The 25139-nt window shown below is 45.0% G+C and overlaps 2 protein-coding genes across 3 annotated transcripts in view; one reads left to right on the plus strand and one right to left on the minus strand.

Moving 5' to 3' along the window:
• LOC101840016 (speckle type BTB/POZ protein) overlaps positions 1-13946 on the plus strand; it is a 77622-nt gene extending 63676 nt beyond the window's left edge. For both annotated transcript variants that reach the window (XM_040749546.1, XM_040749545.1), the window contains 5 exons: positions 2294-2471; positions 6502-6557; positions 7088-7210; positions 11324-11466; positions 12681-13946. In XM_040749546.1, the coding sequence (XP_040605480.1) occupies positions 2294-2471; positions 6502-6557; positions 7088-7210; positions 11324-11466; positions 12681-12825 (645 nt within the window). In that variant the 3' untranslated portion in view covers positions 12826-13946. The remainder of the gene's footprint in view (positions 1-2293; positions 2472-6501; positions 6558-7087; positions 7211-11323; positions 11467-12680) is intronic.
• Positions 5729-6162, minus strand: LOC101825069 (60S ribosomal protein L31). Its single transcript, XM_013117597.3, has one exon. The coding sequence runs from the start codon at positions 6137-6139 to the stop codon at positions 5816-5818; it is 324 nt and encodes a 107-aa protein (XP_012973051.1). The 5' UTR covers positions 6140-6162; the 3' UTR covers positions 5729-5815.
• Positions 13947-25139: the final 11193 nt, after the last annotated feature.

A 25139-nucleotide genomic window follows, 5' to 3' on the forward strand; every position in this document is an offset into this window, starting at 1 on the left:
CCTCTGAGAGAACAACCAGTACTCTTAACCACTAAGCCATCTCTCCACCTCCTGGTAGCCCATACCTTTAATCCTACACTTAGGAAGCAGAGGCAGATGAGTTTCTGAGTTCGAGGCCAGCCTGGTCTACAGAGTAAGTTCCAGGACAGCCAGGGCTACACAGAGAAACACTGCCTCAAAAAACCAGACCAGCCAGGCAATGGTAGCACACGCCTTTAATCCCAACACTCGGGAGGCAGAGGCAGGTGGATCTCTGTGAGTTCGAGGCCAGCCTGGTCTACAAGAGCTAGTTCCAGGGCAGCCTCCAAAGCCACAGGAAACCCTGTCTCAAAAAAAAAAGAAGAAGAAAGAGAAGTTGATTTTAAAAGTGAGACCCTCCCATAACTTGAAACTTTGGAGATTATACAGCCTTCCTGAGACATTTTCATGCATTCATTTATAAGACGACATAAATGTCACAGTCACGTCATCTTCACAGCTGCAGTTCTGAATGAGTCTCCATAGTCAACTTTATAGGCATAAAAAATCTTTCATTTTTCTCAAAATGGTCTCATTTTAGCATCATCATTTGCAGAGGAAAACAATCCCTCTCTAAGTTAAAAGTTTGGGCTCTAAAGACTCATTTCTGAGTGCCATTTAAAATTTATTTTTAATTAAGCGTATTTAATGTTGGTAAGAGGTGCCAGACATTTAGGGCTCTGGAGATTCCAAGCATCCATATATCTACAGAACAAGCCTGGCTCAGGCAGTAAAGGTACATTCTCCTGCCTGCTGTGTTCCTGTCTGTGTCCAGAGAAAAGAATCGCCCTACTAAGAGGTGTCCACAGTCTTTGGGCCCCACTCATTACTAAGCATGTATCTATCCAGCAGAAAGTCCACTGGTAACCATATTTCATTTGGAATTCAGCTTAGCTTTTGCCAATTCATTTTACCCAGTCTACTCAATTGCCATTAAGTGTTAATGATTTTGGGCTCCTGTCAGCCTGGTTTAATTCAAACTAGAAACATAGTGCCAAAATCCTTCTCCATTCTCGACATTGGCCATCCCTGGGGATTCCTGCATTTCCCTATGAGGAAGTTGGATTTAATTGGTCTTTTTTTTTTTTTAATCAGTATTTAGAACTATAACTGGGAACAGACAACTTTTACTTTTAGTGTTAATATTATATCAAAGAATTGAGGATGCTAATATGACCAAATGGTTGAACCAAATTAGAAATCTTACAAAGAACACGAGAGGATCTCTGTGGGGTGGTTTGTGCTGGGTCCTGGGTTATTAAAATATTGTTATAATTTGTCCCTGATAAATGTGCTCTAATGCTGAGCATATTCATAATTGATTAACTTGGCTGCCTCCTTGTGCAAGATCATAATAGTTTTAAACAAATGAATAATTTTCTTGACAAGGTAGTAAATATCTTACTCTTACACAGAAGGGATTATAGGTCATTTAGTTCAAGCATTAACTTTGCCTCTGGGTTTATGACTACAGTTAAAGGATGATTTGCTCTTGAAGGACAAAAGAAATCTGGGTCATCAAGGATGTTCTTAAACTGTCTTTCTCATCAGATTCTTAGCACTGGAAGAGCAGGGAGTTAATTCTCAAGGCTTGAGTTCTGCTTTAACTTTTCTAACATGTGTTGCAGGAAATGAAACACAGTGGTTGTTGGGTGCATGACTACTTTGTAGGGTGTTATTTTTTGTTTAATGGCTAGCATATTTTATAATGTTAATGTGATTGTAAATCCTTGTAATTGTTATCCTAACAGCTGACTTTCACTAACCCATCTAAAAATTTAGCTTGGTTTCTATCTAGGTTGAATTAATTCAGCTAGTTGAAACATGCTACTGAAGTCAGAGGGGGAAGTTGGAACCTGTTCCATGAGTATAAGCACATGTGTAAGCTGCAGCCAGTCATCTTGAATGACATTGTCACAGATGACTGAATTTAGATGTAAAACTTATGGTGCCTGGAGTTGGTGTCGCACACCCTTAATCCCAGCACTCGGAAGGCAGAGGCAGGTGGATCTCTGTGAGTTCGAGGCCAGTCTGGTCTACAGAATGAGGTCCAGGACAGGCTCCAAAGCTCCAGAGAAACCCTGTTTCAACCCCGCCCCCAAAAGTGATTATAATAAGTGAGGAAATTGATACAAAGGAGAAACTCTTGATTTGTGGAGGTTGTTTCAAGAAAATGTGAAAATGTGGTATCTAAATCTTTTGTAGCACTGTACAGAAACTCTCTCTCCACCTGCTGGTAACAAAAGCTTTGTTTCTGTCTCCTTATATTCCACAGGTGAGCGTAGTACAAGATTCTGTCAATATTTCTGGACAGAATACCATGAACATGGTAAAGGTTCCCGAATGCCGGCTGGCAGATGAGTTAGGAGGGTTGTGGGAGAATTCCCGATTCACAGACTGCTGCTTGTGTGTGGCTGGCCAAGAATTCCAGGCTCACAAGGCTATCCTAGCAGGTTGGTATTTATTCATGGTTCACTTTATAATTTTGAGGCAATAGGAAAAATAGAGTCTGCAAAATTGCCTTTGGAAGAACTTCAACTTTTGAACTCTGCACCTAAAATATATTTTCAAAGTTCATTTCCATTTTGATCTTACTTTGTAGCTTAGGCTGACCTGGAATTTGCTATGTTATCACAGACTGTCCTCAAACTTTCAGTCCTAACCCCACTTCTACCTCCAGTGCTAGAATAATAGGCATATGCCACCATACCTAGACTGTATTTTTATATTCTGAAGACAGTTCTTATAGCCAAAAAGGTTACTTTCCATAAAAATAGCATTTCTGGTTTGTCTCAAGAGTGAACTCTTAGGCTCCATTTTCAAAATATAAATGATAGTTATACAAAAATATTATATAGCTTTGCACTGGGAAGGTAGCTTTCAGAGTACCTAAGAGCAGGTGGTAGGTCCCTGTTGGGCTTTGGATGCAGTGGGGAGGATTCTGGTCAAGGGACTAAGTATTATCAAGCTGAGACCTAATCCTCGGCTGGTTAAGTTGTCTCTTCACTATAAACATACAAGAAGAATGAGACTGTTGCTACTCACCCAGAGGATCAGGTCTTGTTCTATCAGGTCCTTGGTCTTTAAGACCAGTAAGACTCACCCAGAGGAGGAACTGAGAGAGGGCTGACTTCACCTTATAGAAAGGGGAACAATAACTACACACTGCTCTGCAGAACACAGAGCATGTGAGAGTATTGTGTGACTCTCCAAGTAACATACTTCTTCCCAATGCTCCTCATTCTAAGGTTTACACCTGAGATTACTCAAGCTGTCTAATGTGACCACTTCCCATTCTTTGCCTCACCTAAGTATTTATGTCAATGCTGAAGGAAGTGAGTAACTCAGACTAGTGTCTGCCTGTACAGTGAGGCCCTCAACATGCTCCTCCCTCCCTCCCTCCCTCCCTCCCTCCCTCCCTCCCTCCCTCCCTCCCATGTTTGTTTCTTGCTTGTGTGTGTGGTTCAAGCATGTTTTTGCACATGTCTATGCAAGTACATTACAAATACATGTACAGCTGGGCAGTGGTGGCGCATGCCTTTAATCCCAGCACTCGGGAGGCAGAGGCAGGCGAATCTCTGTGAGTTCAAGACCAGCCTGGTCTACAAGAGCTAGTTCCAGGACAGCCTCCAAAGCCACAGAGAAACCTTGTCTCAAAAAACAAAAACAAAACAAATACATGTACAGAGGCCAGAAGTTGAATGTCTTCTTCCGTTGCTCTCTGCCTTACTTTTTGAGATATGGTTTCTCTGACATGGAACTCACCATTTTTACTGGGCAGACTGACCAATGAAGTCCAAGTGTCCACTGTGTCCCTCCCATGACCTCATCCAGTGCTGGTGTTACAGATGTACGCCTGGCTTTTAAGTGGGTACTAGGGATCCAAACAGGCCCTCATGCTTTGTACAGCAAGCACTTTGTCAGCTTTCCCACCCCACCCCCAGTGCGTCTTTCTGTAGACGCAGTCAGCTTCCTTTTTATTTCCCAACAGTAGATGTTTCAAACTTCTCCCATTCCCTTCTAGCCTCCTCCAACCCCTTTGCCCACATTTCCTTCCAAGACACCTTTTTGTTGGAACTTCCTTGACTACTGTTCCCTCAGCTGCCTTCTCAGTGGCAAGGAGGTATCCCTCAACTGCAGAATGATTGTTTAGTATACTTCTGTTCTCTGAATCCCGCCCTATCTTCCTAGAAACCTCATTCTCTCGGTGTATGTGCTTTCTCCCCACATACTCTGAGCTAAATTTCTTGAGGTAGCACATTTGCTGTCTACTTCCTATCCCCACATTGTCCTCACCTCACCTCCTTGTCAGGAAAGCACTTTTCCCAAGTTATGTGAGCTACCTGCTAGTTCCTAAGTGTGAGCGGCTACAGATCATACACTACTTGACTTCGAGCTCCAGTTTTCTCCTGGTTCTTTGACTACCTTGTTCTTTCCCCTTATGGTTCAGGGCGTCAAACCCTAGACCCCACATATGCTCATCAAGCACTCCATCGCCAAGCTGTGTCTCCTGCTTGCTCCAGCTATTTCTCCTGTGTGCCTTCCCTTCCTCCTCTTCACCTGTTCCTTCAAACATCTACCTACCGATCTGCTTCAGGATCCTGCTATTCTCGTTGGGATGCTGTTCCATTGCATCAGCTGTGGTCTGCCTACTGATGACTTTCTAAGCCCCACCTGCTGCTATGGACCCTTCCCTTTGTAGTAAGCACCAGTCCCTGAGCACCATGTAGTCTGTAACTCTTCTGAGATGAGAACCTGGGAATAAATAACCTTCTGAAATAGATTAAAATGCCGAAGTTCACATTTAAAATGCTAAAAAGTGGTGGGAAATTTCTGCTATGTAACCCAGGCTGACCTCAAACTCAGAATTCTCCTGCCTTACAGGTGTGTGCCACTATGTGTTTTGTGTGTGTGTGTGTGTGTGTGTGTGTGTGTGTATGCAGAAGAAGCAGGGGTAAATGGTTTAGAGGGTTAAATGATTTTATCAAGAAAATGGTTAGGCCGGGCATTGGTGGCACACGCCTTTAATCCCAGCACTCGGGAGGCAGAGGCAGGCGGATCTCTGTGAGTTCGAGGCCAGCCTGGTCTACAGAGCCGATTCCAGGACAGCCTCCAAAACAATACAGAGAAACCCTGTCTCAAAAAACCAAAAAAAAAAGAAAAAAAGAAAATGGTTAGAAAATGGCAGAGCTAAAATTAGTTCACCTTCCTACCCACTCTCTGTTTTTCCACTCTTAGGTACTAGGTTTTGAGTTTCAACTTTGACCCAACCCCTGATTTATTCAGCAACATGAAAAAAACTTGAGTTCTCTTATTACTTTTCATGGTTGAAACTAAGTTTACTTATTTTTGTGTGAATGTATGATGTTTCACGGATGTTCATAGAAAGTACATGGGCCATAGCACTGTTTCTTGGCCTTTTTCTTCATTCCCATTTTTAAAAAGGAAAACTGAATTTTCTGTGATGAAAGAAATTAAAGGTTAAGAAGGATAGTTTTACCAAACAAAAGAGCTTTGAAGGGCCATAACCCATTGTGTCATCTAAGGCTCTTTCAGAGTTTTAGGGATGAGAGCAACTGCACTGAGAACATATAGCTGGTGGAACAGACACTTTGCTATAAATGTTCATCATAAGCTGGTGCATGCCATTGAGTCCAGCTCTTGACCTTCTGCCCGTGTGGTTTCTTTTTTTTTTTTTTTTTTTTTTTTGGCAGTTCTCCAACTTTATTTGACATTCAGCAGGTTAGTTCTCATCCACATTGACTGTCTGTAGATTTTTGAATGTGGTAACAGGCACTTAGGTTACCAATGTGTACAACTTGTTTGGTGAGTCCTCATCCTCGTTACGTTTTCTGGACAATCGTACATGGATACGGTATGGAACATTCCTTATTCCTTTGGCCCAGACTGCTTTATTGAGCCTGGTATCAATGCGCACATCTGGAGTTCCCATCTCTTTCATGGCAAATTTCCAGATTTCTTTGAGTGCCCGAGGAGCACGCTTCTTGAAGCCTACGCCATGGATGCGCTTGTGGATGTTGATGGTGTACTCTCGGGTCACCACCTCGTTGATGGCAGAACGGCCCTTCTTCTTCTCGCCACCCTTCTTTGCGGGAGCCATTTTGCCGGGCCCAAGTTGGAAAGGCCCGTGTGGTTTCTATAGAGGTGCCATTCATTGTTCTAGGCAAAAAGTCCAGGTATTAGAAATCCTGCTCAGACCATAGAGTACCTTCCATTTGAACTTCTAAGTCTACACAAGTAATGTTGTTGTCCAACGCAGATAAATAATTTCCTTAAAATGTGGATGATTAAAATAGAGGCAAAGAAATGCTTTGAAAACATAATGTTTTATAATTGTGCTGTGATTTGAGGTCAAGAGCATTTCCTTGGGAATGAGACAGGAAGAACAAAGGTCATCATTATCGCTGGGATAATTGAGCAGTTCCCATGCGATAACCTCGTTGTTTCCCTCTCACTTTGTAGCTCGGTCTCCAGTTTTCAGTGCCATGTTTGAACATGAGATGGAGGAGAGCAAAAAGGTATGTAACAGAATGATCGACATGCATCTTTTTAATCCAGTGGTTATAGTCAGGGAAATAATGGCAGGACCAGGTGTTCCTGTGACCTCTTCAGTTTTGTGAAAGGGCTTATTTCCCTGTCTGGAATATTTATTTTCCTGTCTTTTTCTTGCCATGTTATTAAAGTAGTTTCTTGAACAGACCCCTTTTGAAAGCAGACGGGTGGTCTGGGAATGTCCCAGGTGGAGTGGACTTACTGTTCAGCAGGTGACCTCAGTGGTTTGGGTTAAAGATACTAGAAAGTCAAACAAACAAACAACAAAAACATGTAGTTGTTTTGCTACTGTCTTTGAGAAAATAAAGGTAGCATACAATGATGGGAAAGCAATTATAGTAAGCAATCATGAGAGAGAATAGTGAGGAGGTATTTTCTATCATGTTAGGCTTTAACTCAAACAAGCTTCTTTCCTTACCAAAACGTAAAATCATAAATATAGTTTAGGAATTTTGTTCTCTTGGAAAGTTTCTCATTTTTGACTTTTCTGGCATAGAATCGGGTTGAGATTAATGATGTGGAGCCTGAAGTTTTTAAGGAAATGATGTGCTTCATTTATACGGGGAAGGCACCAAACCTTGACAAAATGGCTGATGATTTGCTGGCAGCTGCTGACAAGGTAAGATAAGAAAGAGCAGGGAAATAACGGCAGGACCAGGTGTTCCTGTGACCTCTTCAGTTTTGTGAAAGGGCTTATGAGCTGTATCGTGGATGAAGTGAGCATACATGCATCTTAATTAGGCAGGACAATCTTATTTATACATGTTGTTCCAACATAGTAGTAACCTCTTGGTACTAAAGGTGTCATGTTCTAAATGGTAGGCTATCAGGGTCACCCAAACTATGGAATAGTCACTCCTCTTCTTATTTTATCCTGAATTTAACCCCATCAAGGAAGGTAATTCTAACATTTGGACTGTACTTTATAATTTTCAAGATATTTCTTACTTCATTAACATAGTCAAACTTATTAATAAACAAAACAAAACACTATATAGTCTTGGGCCTGTGCTTTGCCTGAGGATCTGATCAGAGTGCCGTTCCCAGAACCCACAGAAGGTAGGAGCTGATGCTCACAAGTTGTCCTCTGACCTCCAAACATATGCTCCACTCACTAAATAAATAAATAAATAGATGTGATTTTTTTCCAGTCTATTTTTGAGTTTCTCTGTGTTGCCCTGGCTGTTCTAGAACTCATCAGGTTGGCCTTAAACTCAAATAAGATCTGCTGCCTCTGCCTCTGCCTCTCAAGTTTTGGAATTAAAGGTGTGCACCTCCACTGCCTGGCTTTGTTTTGTTTTGTTTTTTTGACTTCTTTTTTTTTTTTTCAAATAAATGTAATTTTAAAGAGAGAAAATACCGGGGCAGTGGTGGCACATGCCTTTGCAGAGGCAGGCAGATTGTTGTGCGTTTCAGGCCAGCCTGGTCTACAGAACTAGTTCCAAGGCAGACAAGGCCACACGAAGAAACCCTGTCTCAAAAGAAACAAATGAAAGGGGGGTGGAAGCCCTTTTATCAGCATCTGGTTACTAAACCATTTTCCTGCAGGACTCCTCAGAATCTAGAGACTCTTAATGTGCATTGAAAGTTTGTTCTCTTCTCCTGTCTTCCCCCTTGAGACTGAGTCTCTCTATGCAGCTCTGGCTGGCCCCTAACTCACAGAGATCCTCCTGCCTCTGCCTCCCCAGTGTGAGGGCCATCACACTTGGCTGAGAGTTTTCTGAAAGTAAATAAATATAGACAGCATTCCTCCAACTTAGCTGACCCTGGAAGCACTTTTCTCAAAAGGCTCACTTCTGATCAGAGGACCTCAGAACACAGTGGGAACTGACTTCATTGTAGAGGACATGAGCTGGGGCCCAGAGGCTACCTGCCTATGTGCTGGGTCCTGTGCAGATCGGCCTTGTGGGATGGACGGGAAAGTTGGGATTTGCCCTGTAGAAGTACTCCCTGTGTGTTAGGCAGGAGCGGCTGATGTGGAAGAGTTAAAGGGGCTCCCTTAAGCTGCCAGCCGTAGACCTTGCGAGAGAGCAGATACTTGGTGAGGTGCTGCCTCTTCCAGTTGGGTTTGAGTTCTAGTACTTTTCTGAGGAAAAAGTTGCTCTAGCTAAGAGCACCAAAGCCTTTCCAGGTTTTGCCCTGGAGAATGTCTCCTTCTCCTTATACCTTTCCTTGTGTCTGAGGACAAAGGAGGGTGCCTAGACTTACAACAGTGGTTTTATCTGTGTTGATCAGCATTTTGGAGTATTACTGAATGTGAGGCATATAAATCCAATCATTTCTCTTGATGAAGATTGGAATAGTAACTATTCTTGTTATCACCTTTTGAGTCTTGATTAGTAGTTGGCAATATTAAAACTCCATACCCTTCTAGTCAACTTTATTTCTGACTATGAGAAACCTGGTTTTCATAGAGATAGTAAGGAAGTATTCTCTTTAAGATTGGTATGATTAGCACAATCCGATGCTCGTTTGTTTGTTTGTTTGTTTGTTTGTTTGTTTTGAGACAGGGGTTTGCTCTGTAACCCCGGCTCATTTTGACCTCACAGTTACCATCCTTAGTTCCTGAGTATGGGTATAGCTGTGGCCCAAGCCCACTTGCATAGAGTTGCTATGGTTCTGTCTGATCTGCCTCTGGTTTCCAATGAAATGGTCACTGTGCTTATATACCTCAGATCATTATTCTCTTATCTTTGAGGTCCTGTAAGAATGGCAAGTACTGTGAAGCCCCCACATTTTAGACAGAAACACTGAAGCTTAAAGTTACACATTCTTAGAGCCAAAGTTAAAAGCTTCTCTGTCTCTGGGTTTTTATTCACAGCCACAAAGCTTCTGGTGACCTTTGGGGCATGGGGCATGGGAATTAGCCTGAAATGCCACTTGGGTGGTGGGTTTCAATGCAGCATGTTTCTTTCTGATTCTAAAAAAGAAAGCAGTTGAATTCCAACAGTGCTACAAATTTATGAATGAGAAGTTGCTGGGTAGTAGTATGCAGGCCTTCAATCCCAGCACTCAGGAGGCAAAGGCAGGTGGGTCTCTGTGAGTTTGAGGCCATCCTGGTCTACAGAGTGAGTTCTAGGACATCCAGAGCTACACAGAGAAACCCTGTCTCAGGAAAATAGAGGGAGGTGGGGTGATAACCGTAGCGTGCATTTTTAAATTCCACTCAGAATTTTCTACTGGTCAGTCTTCGCTCCAAAGCCCATTTAAAAGCATGCTTTACCTTTATACCTCACTATGAGTTTAGAAAAACAGTAAAAAAAGTCTTTCATGGAAGGATCTAAACATCTAGAATTTACGCTGGAGGCTGAAACAGCTTCTTCTGAGCCTTTCCAGTCTCCTGGGGACATGTGTAATTAGACCAAAAACAAAACAAAACATGCTGGCCAGGCCTGGGAGACACAATTTCAATCTCCTGAGTAAGTGCTGCCATTAGGCAGGGTTTTCAGAAGCATAATTAAGAAAAAAACTTTGTCCCCCAAGAGACAAGAGTGGCTACTTTGGTCTAATTATGCAGGCGGGATCAGAGCTATTCACAGCAGACTCCTTTTAAGAGTGTAGAGGAGGGTAGAACGGTCTAGTATCACTGCAGAAAGACGGAGCATCTACTCAACTTTTCCAGTACCCTCATTTCTTGCTTGTCTAGTGTCATTCCACTTTTCCATGGAAACTGTTTTCCAGTTACTCAAATGTAAGAAATTAAAGCGGCACCAAAACCAATAAAGCTCCTTTTGGCTCCAGGAGATCACAGTGCTAGCAGGTATGCCTCCTTGCCTGAAATTTATAATAAAATTGTCTTGGTTTGATTGCCATGATTCAGCCTGGAGGGGCGTTGTGTCATCAAATTCTGAGGCCTGAAGGTCAGGGCCCTATAGAGAGCCTGGAAACCCTCCTAGCAAATACTTCTCCTGAGAAGTAATTAATGACATTTTGCTTCGTGCCTTCTTTATTCTTCAGTAAGTTCACGTAGGAGAGTAGTGTCGGACCTAATCAGCTGGATCAGTGTGCCCAGCATAACCTAGACCTTCCGTCTCCAGATGTTTGTTTAGAAAATAGACGCTTTGAAACTGAAACTGGAACCAGGGTTTCTGCTGCTTTGTCCATTTACACTGAAAATCTTAACCTCAGCCCCAGTAAAATAGGACTTGATTTATCTTTTCCTATTTCAAAGAAGCCCTTGGTTCACCCTTACTCAGGAGCAAGGTGTGGCAGAGATGCTGGTGAAAATCATCACAGGGTCCCTTTTCACAGTTTGATGGGTCATTTGGGGTATCTTGTCAGGGTAGTGACGATGCTTAGGCAAAAAGAGCTGTGAGCTGCATTTAGCTCAGCTGACTGTAAGTAGTAGGACTGTAGAAGTTGTGATATCACGTTCTGCTGGCTTGCAGCTGGCTAATGCCTCATTGTCAGGGTAGATGGTGATTGTTTAAGAAAGACAGGTTATACAGTGAGCGTTGGGATAAAAAAAAACTACTTTGATTGCCATTTTCTAGCTGGTAAACTTTGGAATTTGATAAATGCTACCCCTACCTTATTTCAGATGTATTCATCTCAAGCTTAAACAACTAGCCTTCAGAGTGTGGTTATGTTTTGTAACTGTGGTGGTGGCTTTTCCTGCACTCTGCAATTCTGTTCAGATGTCCAGTTACGCAGCAGTGCCACTAAAGAACAGCTTCAGTAGTGGTCAGCCCTGAGCGGTGGCTGCTGGATGACAGCACTGCTTGTTTTACAGTATGCCCTGGAGCGTTTGAAGGTTATGTGTGAGGATGCCCTCTGCAGTAACCTCTCCGTGGAGAACGCTGCAGAAATTCTCATCCTGGCTGACCTCCACAGTGCAGATCAACTGAAAACTCAGGCAGTGGATTTCATCAACTAGTGAGTAGCATCTTCAAAGTTCTTCTCTCAGAATAATTGGGATAAAGAAATAAGAGACTTTGAATTAGTGAGTAAAGTAAGCAAGTAGCTTCATTAACCTTTTGGTAGTAAGTAGAGAATTTTCATCTTTCTGTTCAGCTCAACAGTATGAAAATGGTTTTGCTTGCATGGTTCAGGTCCTGGTAATGAGTGAAGCCTCTTACTTCCAAATAGTGGTGGAGCTAAGTAGCAATAACTTGCTGGCCTGGAAAAGCTGTGTGCCTTCAATAATAGCAACCTCACTTTATTTTCACTGGCAAAATAAAGAATAGAGAGATTCCAGGAGAACAGAGGTTCATTTTTATGAGTTAGTAAAATATGTTTTATAGTCTCTGGTGGGCTCAGAGAAAGAGAGGAGATGGACAGTAACTGATTGTTAGATTATTTTGAAAAGTAAACAGTCTACCAGATCTGTTACTTCACTCAAGTGACAGGTGACCTTACCACAGCACTTTGTACAGTACCGTGAAGGAGACTATAACTCGTCCTTCTTGCTGGGACATACTCTGTTATTCCCTTGCCTGATGGGAAGCAAGATTTGGAGGGGAAAAAATTCCTCACAACAGCAAGTTGGAATTAAGAAGACTAAGATGTTCAGGTAGATGAGTAGAAATTCTTAATACAGAAAATACCCAAATGTGGGAAATAATGTCTTCTAGGTCTAGTTACATGGTTGTTTCTAAGGTGTTAGCCTGAGACAGAAGGGAAAGGGAAGGACTAGTAAGTGTCAGTTCTATTCGGGGCTCACTCTGTGTTCAATATACTTGCTACTTTTTAGAAGGTATCTCAACCATTAAGCAAAAGGTAGCATTATCTTCTCTTTTTTGACCATCAGACAGGCCCTGGCTGTGGTGTGCCTTGTGGTTAACTAGTAAATGGCAACACCAGGTGGAAGCTAAGCTGGATATCTAAGGGAGCCTTTGCTCTTTCTCTGCATTAGTGTCTGTGAATATCAACAATGCTGAGTCTGATGAACAGCCTTAGAGTCCAAATTTTGGGGATTAGCAGAGCCACAGCCCAGTCACTGGTCTGCACATTGTCCAGCAAGCACATTCTGATGCATGTTAAGGGTTCTGTCTTCTACCACCAAACACTGAAAGAGTGGGCTGTTTGGGTAGCTGTTCTGTCTATGTGCACACTCCCTTTGATAACCTCTCTCTCCACATTTCTCCTAGCCATGCTTCGGATGTCTTGGAGACCTCTGGGTGGAAGTCAATGGTGGTGTCACATCCCCACTTAGTGGCTGAAGCATACCGCTCTCTGGCTTCAGCACAGTGCCCTTTCCTGGGGCCCCCACGCAAACGCCTGAAGCAGTCCTAAGATCTGCCACTTGTGAGACTTCATTTATTTTCCGGAAGCAGCAGCCACCGTTGCTGCCACTGACCACCAGGTAGACAGCGCAATCTGTGGAGCTTTCACTCTGTGTCAGGGGAAAGACTGCACCATGACCCAGACTTTAAAACAGCACTAAATAACTTAGGGGAACGGGGGGAGGGAAGGGCCCAGGACTTGGGGCTACTCAACCTAATGAAAACCCTGTTGCCGTGTCACCGTGTTCCCTTTGGCCTGACCAAGTTTGACACTGGGATTCAGTTTAGGCGCTGGCCCCAAGCACATCCCTGCAGTGCTACTCCGGAGAAACCTGCTTGCATCTGACTGAGCAGAACAAATCGTCAGGTGCCTGGAGCAAAAAGGAAAAAAAAAAAATGGACATTTAGTTTAAAGAGAAGGGAAAAGGAAAGAAGAAAGAATTTTTTTCAAAAATCAGTTTGTGGATTCCAGTAGTATTTATGTTGAAAGAAGCAAATTTTCATCCTTCCAACTGTGCTAAACCTTGGATATTTGTGAAAACTCCTCACTACCATACAAGTATCAGAAGAGCTCTCTCGTTCGCACTTACTGTTTGCAAGAACAGAGCCCATCCTTTTATCCTCTTATGAAAAGTGACACATGAAGGCAGAGGGGGAAGGAGTTATTTGATCTGCAAGATGAGTGTTTTGATGGTAGTGGCTTTTGCAAAAATCTTTATTGGTGTTGAAAACTGGAAAAAATAATTCATCCAGAATTCATACTGTCTTGACAAGAACTATAGTTCTGTTTTTAGATATCGTGGAAAATGGTTTTGTTTTGAGGTTTTTTTTTTTTTGCATTTTTCTCTGATTTTATTTTTTCTTCCCTTGCCCCTCCCTTTTTCTAAAAAATAAAAATAAAAAGAAGAAACAAATCCAGAAAATACATAAAACAGAAAGAAGAGAAAAAGAAAATTTATTATTATTGCTATGTGAAAAAAAATCCCAGCCCAGATTGCCTGACTATTTGTACCTGACTTGTCGCCTGCATAGGAGCCAGTCCTGTCACTTCTGATTAGCCCCTCTTCCAAAGGGGAGACTTCCAAATGTTAATTTTTTCTTTTTGAAAATATAAATAATGACTATTTTGTACTGTGTGGTATCTCTGGTCTTTTGTCTCACTCCTGACTTATCTCTTGGGTCTGAGTTTCTTGCTTGTGGGGTTCTGAAGCCTGGTTTGATCTTCATCTTTCAGGGATTACATCTGAAATGTCCAAGAAGCAGTAGGGATTTATTTATTCTCCATAATCTCAAGTTTCCTTTGTGAACATCTGCCAGTGCTGTCCTCCTTGAGTATCTGCCAGCCATGTCCTGATGAGAGACTGGGACCAGGTCCTACTCTGCCAAAGCAAGCAATTGTAGTGGGCTTTTTCTGCACCCTGTGTGTGTTAATACCTAATCCCCCATCTCCTCCTAACAAAATACAAGAAAATATATTTGGGGGACATGAATATGGAGATTAAATAAAGGGAAATTGTTGTCTCTGATGGGTCCTGTCATTGACTGATGTGTTTCTGGGAAAACTAAGGTCTTAACGTACAGGGAGCTCACAAGAATGCCTGAGACTCCCAGCTCCACAGCAGTGGCCAGACAGTGGAACACACTAGAAATATATTGTTTGGCTAAGGTTGCATTATTTAACTTTAGATGGAATCTCAGCCCTTTTCACATTTCATTTCCTTTCAGTGACTGCTCTTTGCAAATTCTCTGGTTTTCATTGTGTACCTACTACTGGGCTGGGTTTGTGTGGGCTAGCAGAAGTGTTTTTCATAAGTGGGACTTGTTACTGCATTCCATGGCCCTGCCTGGTTTCCTCCCGATTATGGCCTGTGTAAGGAGGTGGCTGGTTCCCTGTGTCCTGGCTGCTGGCCACTGTCACTTTGGCTCCCACTTTCCAAATTGGCGCATAGAACCTGTGATCCAGTGGGCACTACGTCTCCCTTGCCCATGCTGCCTCTGTTTGTTCTCCAGCCCCCAGTTCTCGGCAGACCTTCATCTGTAGTGTCCTTTTGAACCTCTCAACCTCTCGATGAGTTTGGTTGGTCAGGTGATAGGTAGTGTTGGTCTGTAGCTGGAAAAGGGGAAACTGGAGGAAGGCACATGCCTAAGGTCACATGAGTACTGAGTACCAGATCCTCTAATGTCATATCCCGAAGATTACATAAGGAATGGAGGAAGTTCCATTTCTGGAGTGCTTAGGTATAAAATTGGAAGTGAAGCTTGCTTCCTCTGGGAATAGAAAGAACAAAGCTCCAGAAAGGTGCCTCTACTGGCCTGTTCTTCAGCTCTTCCAGCAGGGTGAAGCAGATTTACTTTCCTGAACATCACTCACAGCTCTGGGCTTGAGGATGGAGGACTCAGAGCATGTGCCCTCAGGAAGGGAGCTGGCCTGACATCTGGCTTTGGCAGGATGAAGATCTCCATTGTGGACTTCACTATGGCTTGAAAACTGATGGAATTTCAGGTATAGATGAAGCCGTGCAATGCTTCTCCTGGTGTCATATTATTTCTGGCCATGTTTGTTTTTGTTTAAACGATACAGTTGAAGCCATCTGGTTGTGACAACATCAGAGCCCCAGCATACTGTTCATAAGCCTCCTACTGCCACCACCTCTCCCCTAGCTCCCCCACATCTGAAATTTAATTCAAGTTAACTCCACAGTCCGGGGCACGGGCTGCCACTGCAGAGATGCCCGTGCCAGTGGAACAGTTGGAGATTGCAATTCCACAAGGATATGGCTTATTTATCAAAACAATATTTCAGGCAAGTAGTTCCACAGAACCTTTAGAGTTGCGGTTTTAGGGCCAAATAGAATATCTGGCAGTGTCCCTGTCTCCCCACCTCCCTGTGGTCAGCCCCTGCCTCATCTCTAGCCATCCATGGGGGGGGATTGCCCATTTTCTATGTGGAGATTAAACCTGTCTCATTATCAGGCGGCATGGAGATCTTTATAGGTTTGAACAATTTAGGAAAGAAACGTCCCTCTTTCCCTTTTCACTGATAAGGCGGCTGGCCTTGTGCTGTCAGAGAGCTACTGCTGCTTTTCTTTTCTTTTTAATTCCAGCCAGGAACATGAAGATCCTCCAACGGGCCAGAAGATGTCTGGCTGGACCAGTGTTCTGAGAGTTCCTTTTAAAATGGGCTTCTGCCTGTTATGGGACCGCCATGTTGGACGAGCCTGTGCAGATGAAGGGAAAACAGCTTCTGTATGGCAAGCAACAAACAGGAAAGGGGCGGAGCTGCTCTAGAAACCGACTGGTGCTTTGTTCTGGCCCTTCAACTCCTATAAAAGAACTACTAAATCAACATGCAGTATACCGTGGATCTTTTAGTAACCCTTTGTTAAAGACAAATTCTTGGCTGGAACCCAATCTTATTTTCTACAACTAATTATCTTTTTAATCAGCCTGGACCCTGTGTGTTTCCTTTGTCTCATGACTTTTCATTGTCCTCTGCCCTCCATGGTTTAGATTCATTTCTGATGGCTGGCTGACTAATCTAACATTCAGGTAAGTATTGTTGGCCTGCTGTGTACTTGTATGCACAAGGTAGCTGTACTCTCCCGCTTTTAATTTCAGAGGTGACTGTGCCACTGTGGGCCCTTTGACCCGTCAGGTGGATGCCTCCTGGACACAGTGAGCAAGAAAGCAGGTGTAGGAAGATCAGTCTTTGGGAAAATGAGCTGGGAAAACCAGAAGCTCTGACCTCCAGATGAGAACAGAACTTGAATATTGTTGACTGATGGGATCTTTAAGCCATTAGCAAAATGAGTGCTCCCCTCTGCAGTGTGTGTGTGTGATGCTGGAGGACTGACATCTGCAATACTGTTTGCTGATTTCTGCACTCTGAGAAAAAAGAATTCTAGACTTGAGGGAATTCAATACAAGCAGCAGAAATGATTAAGGAGTTGAAGGAGATCAACTCTAGGGGAAAGACATTATGAAGATAAAGTACGTGCCACTCCAGTATAGGAATGTACCTGCAGCTGACAGATGTCACAGGCATCCTGAGCGCTTACTGGTCTGTCTTGTGTGGTTCTCATTCATTCCAGTTGTGTAAGTTAGAAAGGTGGAAATGTCACTTCCTCAAGGTCACTGAACCTCCTGGCCCAGAGCCAAGAAACTACAGCAGGCAATAGAATATTTGGTGCTTAGACCCAAGGACCAAATATGGTGTAAAGCCACATTTGCCTGATGGTAGTAGCATGGACGTGCCCACTGCTGCTCAGAGAAGAAGTTTTAATGGTGACTTCTTCCCAGATTGAAGACAGAGATGGCCATGAAACTCATCTTTTCATGCCAGAGGAAACAGGCATCCGGGAAAGAGGAGATGTACCCAAAGAGACTAAAACTTAGGCCACCAAGAGAGCAAATGCTCGAATAGCACTGTAAATCCCCACACTTGCCAAGGCTAGGTCTAGGGTAGAAGGTAGGATGTCTGCTCTACCAATGAAGTCTAGTAGAGGCCAACCAGAGAGGCCTTAGGACTAGAAAGCACACATTAGTACAGTGGCTACCCTCAGGCATTTTCAATCATGATGGAGGTAGAAGCCAAGACTAACTAATGGGATAAATCAACAAATTGAGCACAAGCTACTCTTGGCACAAGTTTGTCAGTGAGAGAAGAAAGGAACCAACCCCTGATAACATAATTCAGTCAAGTCAATGAACACATTTGTTTTTGTGTGTAATGGTATACAGGTTGTTCACTTGGTTGGTGTTATGAACACTTTGGCTACCGATATTTGTGGTGTAGTGGAAGTCATGTTTGTAGAATAATTGTAGCTTTCAGCTAAGGAAGTAAACAGCCAGCTTCAGTCTACACTCTTTTGAGAATGATTCCCTAAAGACCCGTTTCTGTGCTCTTTCAGCCTATCTTTCAAGTAGAAGTTTCTTCACACCTTAAATGTTTTCATGGGCCAGTGGTTGGTTCAGTGGTATGCTACTGGAGGCATGTTACTTGGCCCCCAAATACAGAAGCCCTTTACCAGTCTGCATGATGCAAATGCAAATGCTCTCACCATGGCTGACTTCACGTCTTCAAGGTGACCTTACTGAATGAGAATTGGGAAGAGATGCACAGTCTGCCATTTTCTAGACCCTCCCCTGTAGAGACATACATCATAGATGAAAATAACTGTGCGCATAGACAGTAGTAAGATGTAAAATGATTAGGGTGAGGTTTTTTGAGTGCTTACTACCTTTGCTAATTGTAAGGTCATACAATTTATTGGTTTTTTTGAAAAAGGGTTTCTCTGTGTAACAGTAGTTCTGGCTGTCCTGGACTCATTCTGTAGACCAGACTAACTACAAACTCGGAGCTCTGCCTGCCTCTGCATCTCAAGTGTGGAGATTAAAGGTGTGCACTATTACCTCTCAACTGTAATTTTTAGTAATGGCAATTTAACAGCTGGCTTTCAAGATTCCTGAAAATTTAGCAGTTGGCTTTATAAAGCCAGTGTGAACCAGCTCTAGCATACCAGTGGTGTGGTTTCAGATTTTTCCTCTTGCCCCACAGTACTTTAAAATGCATTAGTGTCTGAAGACTGGCTGCTCTTCCAAAGGACTTGGGTTCAATTCCTAGCACCATCTTCTAGCCTCCTTGGGTACCAAGAAGCTTGTGGTGCACAGACACATGCAGACAAACAAGATAAAATAAATAAATTTAACATGCATTTGTGTCATTTAATGGCAAAATGAAATAGTGTGTTTTTATTCATCTGTAGATCTGTTGACACTGATACATGAACCAATAGTCACGTTACACGTTTTGATCTCTCTGGGTAAATTAACATATTTTTATTTCTGCCTCTCACCAGCACTAGAAATCTGTGTTGCTGGAGCACTGATGGAAAGCAGGCATCCAAACCAAGGAGTTACCCACCATCACTAGCAGTTCTTTGCCATGGTCCCTCTGTGCAGCCTTCCAAAGTTCCCTAGAAAAGAAAGGGCATTTCAGTGTGTCCAGCTGTCAGTGGGTGGCCCCTGGAGTCATCCCATCAAAACTGAAAACTCTTTGCCTTGATTTGGCCCCATAAAGTTTTGGAGACGCTGAAACGATAGCTCTGGTTAAGAGCAGGTACTGCCCGTGCAGAAGACCCACATCAGGTTCCCAGCACCCATGTCAGGTAGCTCACAACCACTGTTTCTGTTTACTGCTAATAACTCACTAACAGACCTGATGTGCCAGTATGCCAGCAGCATGCTGGTCTCTAGGCACACAGCCACAAGTAAAACTGTTCCTTGCACTCACGAGAGCTTAAAGTTTAACAAATTACGGCTTAAAAAAAATTGCCAGTCAGGTGTTGATGGTACACGCCTCTAATCCCAGCACTCAGGAGGCAGACACAGGTGGATCTCTGTGAGTTCAAGGCCAGCCTGGTCTAGAGTGAAGAAGTGATGGTAACCAGAAGAAAATTTAACAGGGTATGTTGAAAGTACCAACAAGAGGAAGTAAAAACTGTTTGTTCGAATTGGCAGCAGCACAGCAGCGGTGGTATGCAGAGGAGAATTAGCAACAGAGCAATCCTTGGTGACTATGGTCATTTCAGGGCAAGATTGCAAAAAGGCACGTAGATAACTGGGCAGAGTGTCCAGACAAATCTTCCAGGTGTGTGACTGTGATGGGAAGGATAAAGGAGGCAAAGGAGCATATAAGGGTATGGTGTGTGTGTGTGTGTGTGCGCGCGCGTGCGCGCGCATGTGTGAGTGAGTGTGTGTGTTTCCTGCAGAATGACAACATGCTTTAAAGATTCTTAATTTTTTAAAATTATTTATAAGGATGGAGAGAGCTTGCAGTTAAGATCACTGGCTGCTTCTCCAGAGGATTCAGATTCAGTTCCCAGCACCCTCATGGCAGCTCACAACCATCTATAACTCCAGTCCCAGGAGATCTGATGCCCTCTTCTAGCCTCTCTGGACATCTGGCACATGTATACAGACATTCATTCGGTCAAAGCATGACTACACATTTTTAATTGTGTCTGTCTGTCGGGAGTGGAGCCTGTGTACACATAAGTACAGGTGCCTGCAGCAGTAGCCTTGAGGAAGCTGGGCCTTTGGAGCTGGTTACAGGTGGTTGACATGGGTGCCAGGGACTGAACTTGGATCCTGTTTTCTCTTAATTGCTGAGTCCTCTCTCCAGATATGAGCATGTTGAGAGCTGGGAGTGGTGGGGTGACCCAGTAAGAGGAAGCCATAGAAGCTCAGCTGAGCTCAGGAGGGAGGGGACAGCCTACCTGGAGGCTGGGCGGCATGAGCTCAGGCAGTGCAGAAACAAGCTGGCCTGTCTTCTAGTGGGAAGGTAAGCAACTTTGCTTGTTTCTACTGACTCATGTTTTGCTTGTTTGTCTGTTTTTGGGGGTGGAGGCAGGGTCTCTTTATGTAGCTGTTGCTGTCCTGGAACTTGCTGTGTAGACTCACAGAGATCCTCCTGCCTCTGTCTCTTGAGTGCTGAGATTAAAAGTGTACACTACCACACCTGACCTGTGCTTTTTATAGTTAATTGAAATGAGGTGATGGCCCCAGCTGGGAAAGAGTGGATCTAAGTGAAGGTCTGAGCCAGCTGTGGAAGAGGAGTTGGCACTGTTGAGTGGTGCCACGTGGGGTCCGGGCCTTAAGTGACACTGGCCAGAGTGTAGACCAGGTTAAACTCTTCCTTTCTTACCCGTATAAGGGACATATCAGGTAGATGCCTAAGGAGCTGGTAAGCAAGTAAATGTCACATCCCTAACACCAGACGTGGCACTGAATAAAGCCTCCAGAAAGATAAACTGCAGACAGAAAGATAAACTGCAGACAGAAAGATAAACTGCAGACAGTGTTATTGATGCTTCTCTGTGACTGTTTCCACTTCCAACCTGTACCAGACGTGGCTGTTAGAGTCCGTTCCCTCCCAGGGTAGCTCAGAACCTGAATCCACAGTGAGGCGCAGGCAAACACAAGCATCTGGACTGCAGGAATCTTCCACAGCAGGATTCACTCTAGAAAAAGTGTCTTGAGGTGCCTGGCTAGCCAGTGTGCCGTGGGCTCCAGGTGTCTCACTGTGGTGATGTGTAGAGATAGAAAGGCCACTGGAGTCCCAGGGAAAAGCCTGCATTGAATTGTTTGGTCACCTTGAAAACACTTTTGGGTTCTCCATTTATAACCTTCACTGTCTTGGTGATATTTCCAAAGGTCAGGAGAGCAGACATTCCGGAAGGAGGTAAGAGGCAGGACGGAGCCACCCAGTCTGTAGTTACACAGAAAGGTTGGCAGGGGGAAGTCGCTTGACGCCCAGAGAGCCCTGCTTCCTGGGCTGCTGCTGTTGCTGCTGCCTTGAGCGGCCCAGGAAAGATGGATGCTAAATCAAGCCCTTCTCTGCACGATCCTCCTCCCTTTTCTTCTCATTTTCCTGTCTTTGCTGTTCCCTGTTCCTCCCTCCTTCTGGAGCATGGAAGCTTCCATTTATTTCTCCCCTGTTTTCCTAGACATTTCTCTCCCGTCTCCGGTCCCGCTCACTAGAGTGACATCTTGAGCCTGATCCTGCTGCATAAAAAAAAAAAAGGGAAAAAAATCTCTGCCTCCAATGAGCCCTTCAGTTCTGATCTCCACGGAGATGTGGCAGATGGCAGAGCCTGACTGAGCAGCAGCCCCCATCCCAGGCCAGAGAGCTGCCAGGGCTAGTAAATGGGCTACTTATATGCATCTATACGCATGCACCTCAACTCAGTGTTTCCCCAAACCAAACACACTGTCATGTCCTAGAAAAACACCCTGGAAGAGTGCAGTCCCTCTCGTTGTTCCTCTGTCCCTATGGGAGGCGTCTGCATAGCTACTAAATCTAGGACCCATCTGGGATTGAGACTTCTTGACCCGAGTCCTATGTACCCCGTGTCCTCAGCCCCTCCAGGATGCAGAAGAAAGTCTCACATAGGGCCCATCAGAGAACTCACCATTAGGCCAAACAGACAGTCCTCACCCTCAAGGGTCCCATCCAAGGCAGGGCCGTGTTTTATACACGAAGAGGGTACCAGCAAGGGACCCAGGGGTCATCCAGGCTGGTGAGCTAGTAGTAACATACAGAGAAGTGTGGAGGGGTCTAAGGCTCAAACCTAACTGGTTTCAAACATGCTGGCTGGATTGAGCCTTGTCCTGACCAGAGGAGGAGGATTTGGTCACCTTGGAGACCATTCTTTCCCAAGTGAGTGAGGTGCTGTGGGTGGCTGAGGAGAATGGCTGGATTTGACCAGGGCACAGCTGGGGCCTGGAGTGGGCTTGAGACTGGCTAAGTAAGGTTGAGCACCCAGGCCTAGAGTGTGCACTCCGGTTGTTAACTCCTAAATAAAGACCCCAGCATTGCGTATTGTTTGTGGGTAAAGGCCTGCAGGGTTACACGGCTCGTGCTGGATGGGGCTTCTCTAGAGCCAGCAGAAGTGGGATCTGGACCTATGGACGTAAACAAGGACCCTGTTTTTTATGGGTTTGTTTTTAAAAACCGTGACAGCCTTCTGACCTGCCCTAAGACTTTTTTCTTGCACATTCTTCCTGGAGCAAGGCCTGTTAAAGTCCATATCCACCATCCTCCGAGCCTCCCGCCCAGGATCGTGGCTGTAGTGTGTAGTTATAGTCTGTGTAGCTGTGCTAAGCACATTTATCTGTACTTACTCATTCTAAGAGCAACCTTCTGAGAGGTTTCATCCCCATCTCACGGATAAAGAAATCCAGATACAAAGATGTTCCCCAACTTGTCTGAGGTCTGCAGTGAGCATGTGTCAGAACAAGAATTTGAATCCAAGCCGGGCAGTGGTGGCACGCACCTTTAATCCCAGAACCTGGGAGGCAGCTGCAGGCGGATCTCTGAGTTGGAGGCCAACCTGGTTTACAGAGAAGGTTCCAGGACAGCCAGGGCTACACAGAGAAGCACTGCCTCAACTGCCCCCACACCCCAAAAAAAGAATTTGAGTTCAGGCAGCCTGGCTCCAGAACTGATCCTCGGCTGATGGGCTACACAGCCTGCCCTGTGAAGGAGAAGCCATCCCTCCTCCCTGAGAGGCTTTTGAGTTTCGGGTGGGTGGCCGAGGGACGACTCAGAACTGGCCACGTTGGCATGCCGCCCACTGCTGGCAGGGCCAGTCCTCCCAGCCACCGTGTGAGCAGGTGTGGTTGGAAGAGAATCACTGCCCCCTCTCAGAGAGGCTAGGAGACTGCATCAGAAATCACATGGCAGGTAAGATTCAAGTCCAGCTCCCTTCACTCATGCACCGGCTCCACGCAGCCTCCCCTGACTCCCGGGAGAAGTGCTCAGCTGAAAGCACTCAGCTTCCTTGGCACCTTGGAGACTGTTCTTTCCAGAGCCACAAAATGAGTCCAGATGAGGCTTCCTGGAGTAAAGAGTCTGGCATGAGCCAGAAGATTGACTTATCTTACAACTGATGATGCTAGGCTGGACCCCACCCATCACTATATTGACTTAAGGTTTGTTTATCTATTATGTACACAGTGTTCTGCCTGCTTGTATGCCTGAACTGCACGCCAGAAGAGGGCGCCAGAACACATTGTAGATGGCTGTGAGTCACCATGTGGTTGCTGGGAATTGAACTCAGGACCTCTGGAAGAGCAGTCAGTGCTCTACCTCTGAGCCATCTTTCCAGCCCCCAACCGTGTGCGTGTGTGTGTGTGTGTGTGTGTGTGTGTGTGTGCGCGCGCGCGCGTGTGTGTGTGTGTGCATGTGTGTGTGCGCGCGTGGGTGTGTTTCCATTTGTTGTGTGTGTGCGCGTGTGTGTGTGCGTGTGTGTGTGCGCGCGCGCGTGCGTGTGTTTCCATTTGTTGTTGCGTGTGTGTTTCTGTTTGTTGTTTAGTTTTTTTTGTTTTGTTTTTGTTTTTGTTTTTGTAGATCAGGCTGGCTTTAAACTCACAGAGATCAGACTGCCTTTGTCTCCTGAGTGCTGGGATTAAAGGCCTGTGTCACCCCCACCCCCAACTGGTGGGTTTTTAAAGACTATTCTAGAGCTGACAACATAGTCCACTAAGGATGGGCAGAAAGTATACCAACTGATGCTCTGTTTCATCTGCTGCCCTCGCTCTTTGGCTCCTCATAGGAATGCAGGAGTGACAAAGGTACAGAGCTGTTTCCTATCCTGTGGGGAATGAAGGTCCTCACATAGACAGCCCCGCAGGCATAGCTAGCGTGATCTCACACACAGACCTGAATATACCAAGATGCTTGGGTAGCTTCTTACCACACTCCAGGGAGAGTACTACCCAGACCATTTAGACAGGATCTCAAGTCTCCTGTCTCAGGGAGCCTCCAGGCCGATGGCAGAGAGTTCTGTGCACTCTCTCTGCTGAGTCTATCAGGGATGTCCACATTTTCTAAGAGTCCCAAAGTTAGCAGATACACAGCATTGTAAATACGGGCCAAGTCAGGATCAGGCTCTTCAGAGTCTGGAGAGAGGGGATGGCAGAGGAAGCAAGTTCCGGGACATCAGGAGAGGAGGACCATAAGGGGGACACACAAAGGCTAGGTATTAGGAGACCCCGTCCATAAAGCTAAGAAGAAGCTCCTGGGCTGTATGTAGTTCTGGGACTCAGGTGGGGAAGCGGTGGGCCCTGTGGTTCACACACCGTGGAGCGGCTTCTTCTTGGAACTCGTGTTTCTGTTCTAGCCCCTGGCGTCACACTGACCCTAATAGAGCACTTCCTCTGAGGCGATGGCTCCACTGTGAACCAACACCTCTTCTCTGGTTCTCCTGGCCCAGCGGAGACCAGCTGGAAGTTCGAGAGGCTTTATTAAACAATATTTGTTGAGTGAATAAGTATGAAGGAAGAACAGAAGGGGTATTAACGGATGATGTCCACAAGGGCTATAAATAGCCCAGCTCACGAGTCTAGGTTTCAGTCTGTCCTTGCCAGGGCTTGGCAGGCTCTGGCCTGGCTGGAACTCATTCTGCCATCACAGGAAGCGGTCGTCAAACCACATGACCCCTCAACAGCCCACCTAAGTGACCCTTTTCATCTTCCACACCTAGGACAATGACACTGAGAAAAGACTGTTGTAGAGGCATAGCTTCCCTTTGGTAGCTGCAGAGGTGCCTCTATTTCTTTAACCAAACCATTGGAAAGCAATCCAAGCCATGCTTTCTCCTACCCAGAATGCCCTGGGCAGGGCCAGGGTTCTGTAAACAGGCCACACAGCAGGTCCTGCTCTCCGCTCAAAGCCTCAGCGCTTGGGACTCTGTTTCGCAAGGATCTACTCTGCTACAACCACTTCCCGTCATGTCTCAGCTGTGCCCTATAGACCAAGCC

This window comes from Mesocricetus auratus, unplaced genomic scaffold, assembly GCF_017639785.1.
Source record: "Mesocricetus auratus isolate SY011 unplaced genomic scaffold, BCM_Maur_2.0 Super-Scaffold_100007, whole genome shotgun sequence".
NCBI lineage: Eukaryota > Metazoa > Chordata > Mammalia > Rodentia > Cricetidae > Mesocricetus > Mesocricetus auratus.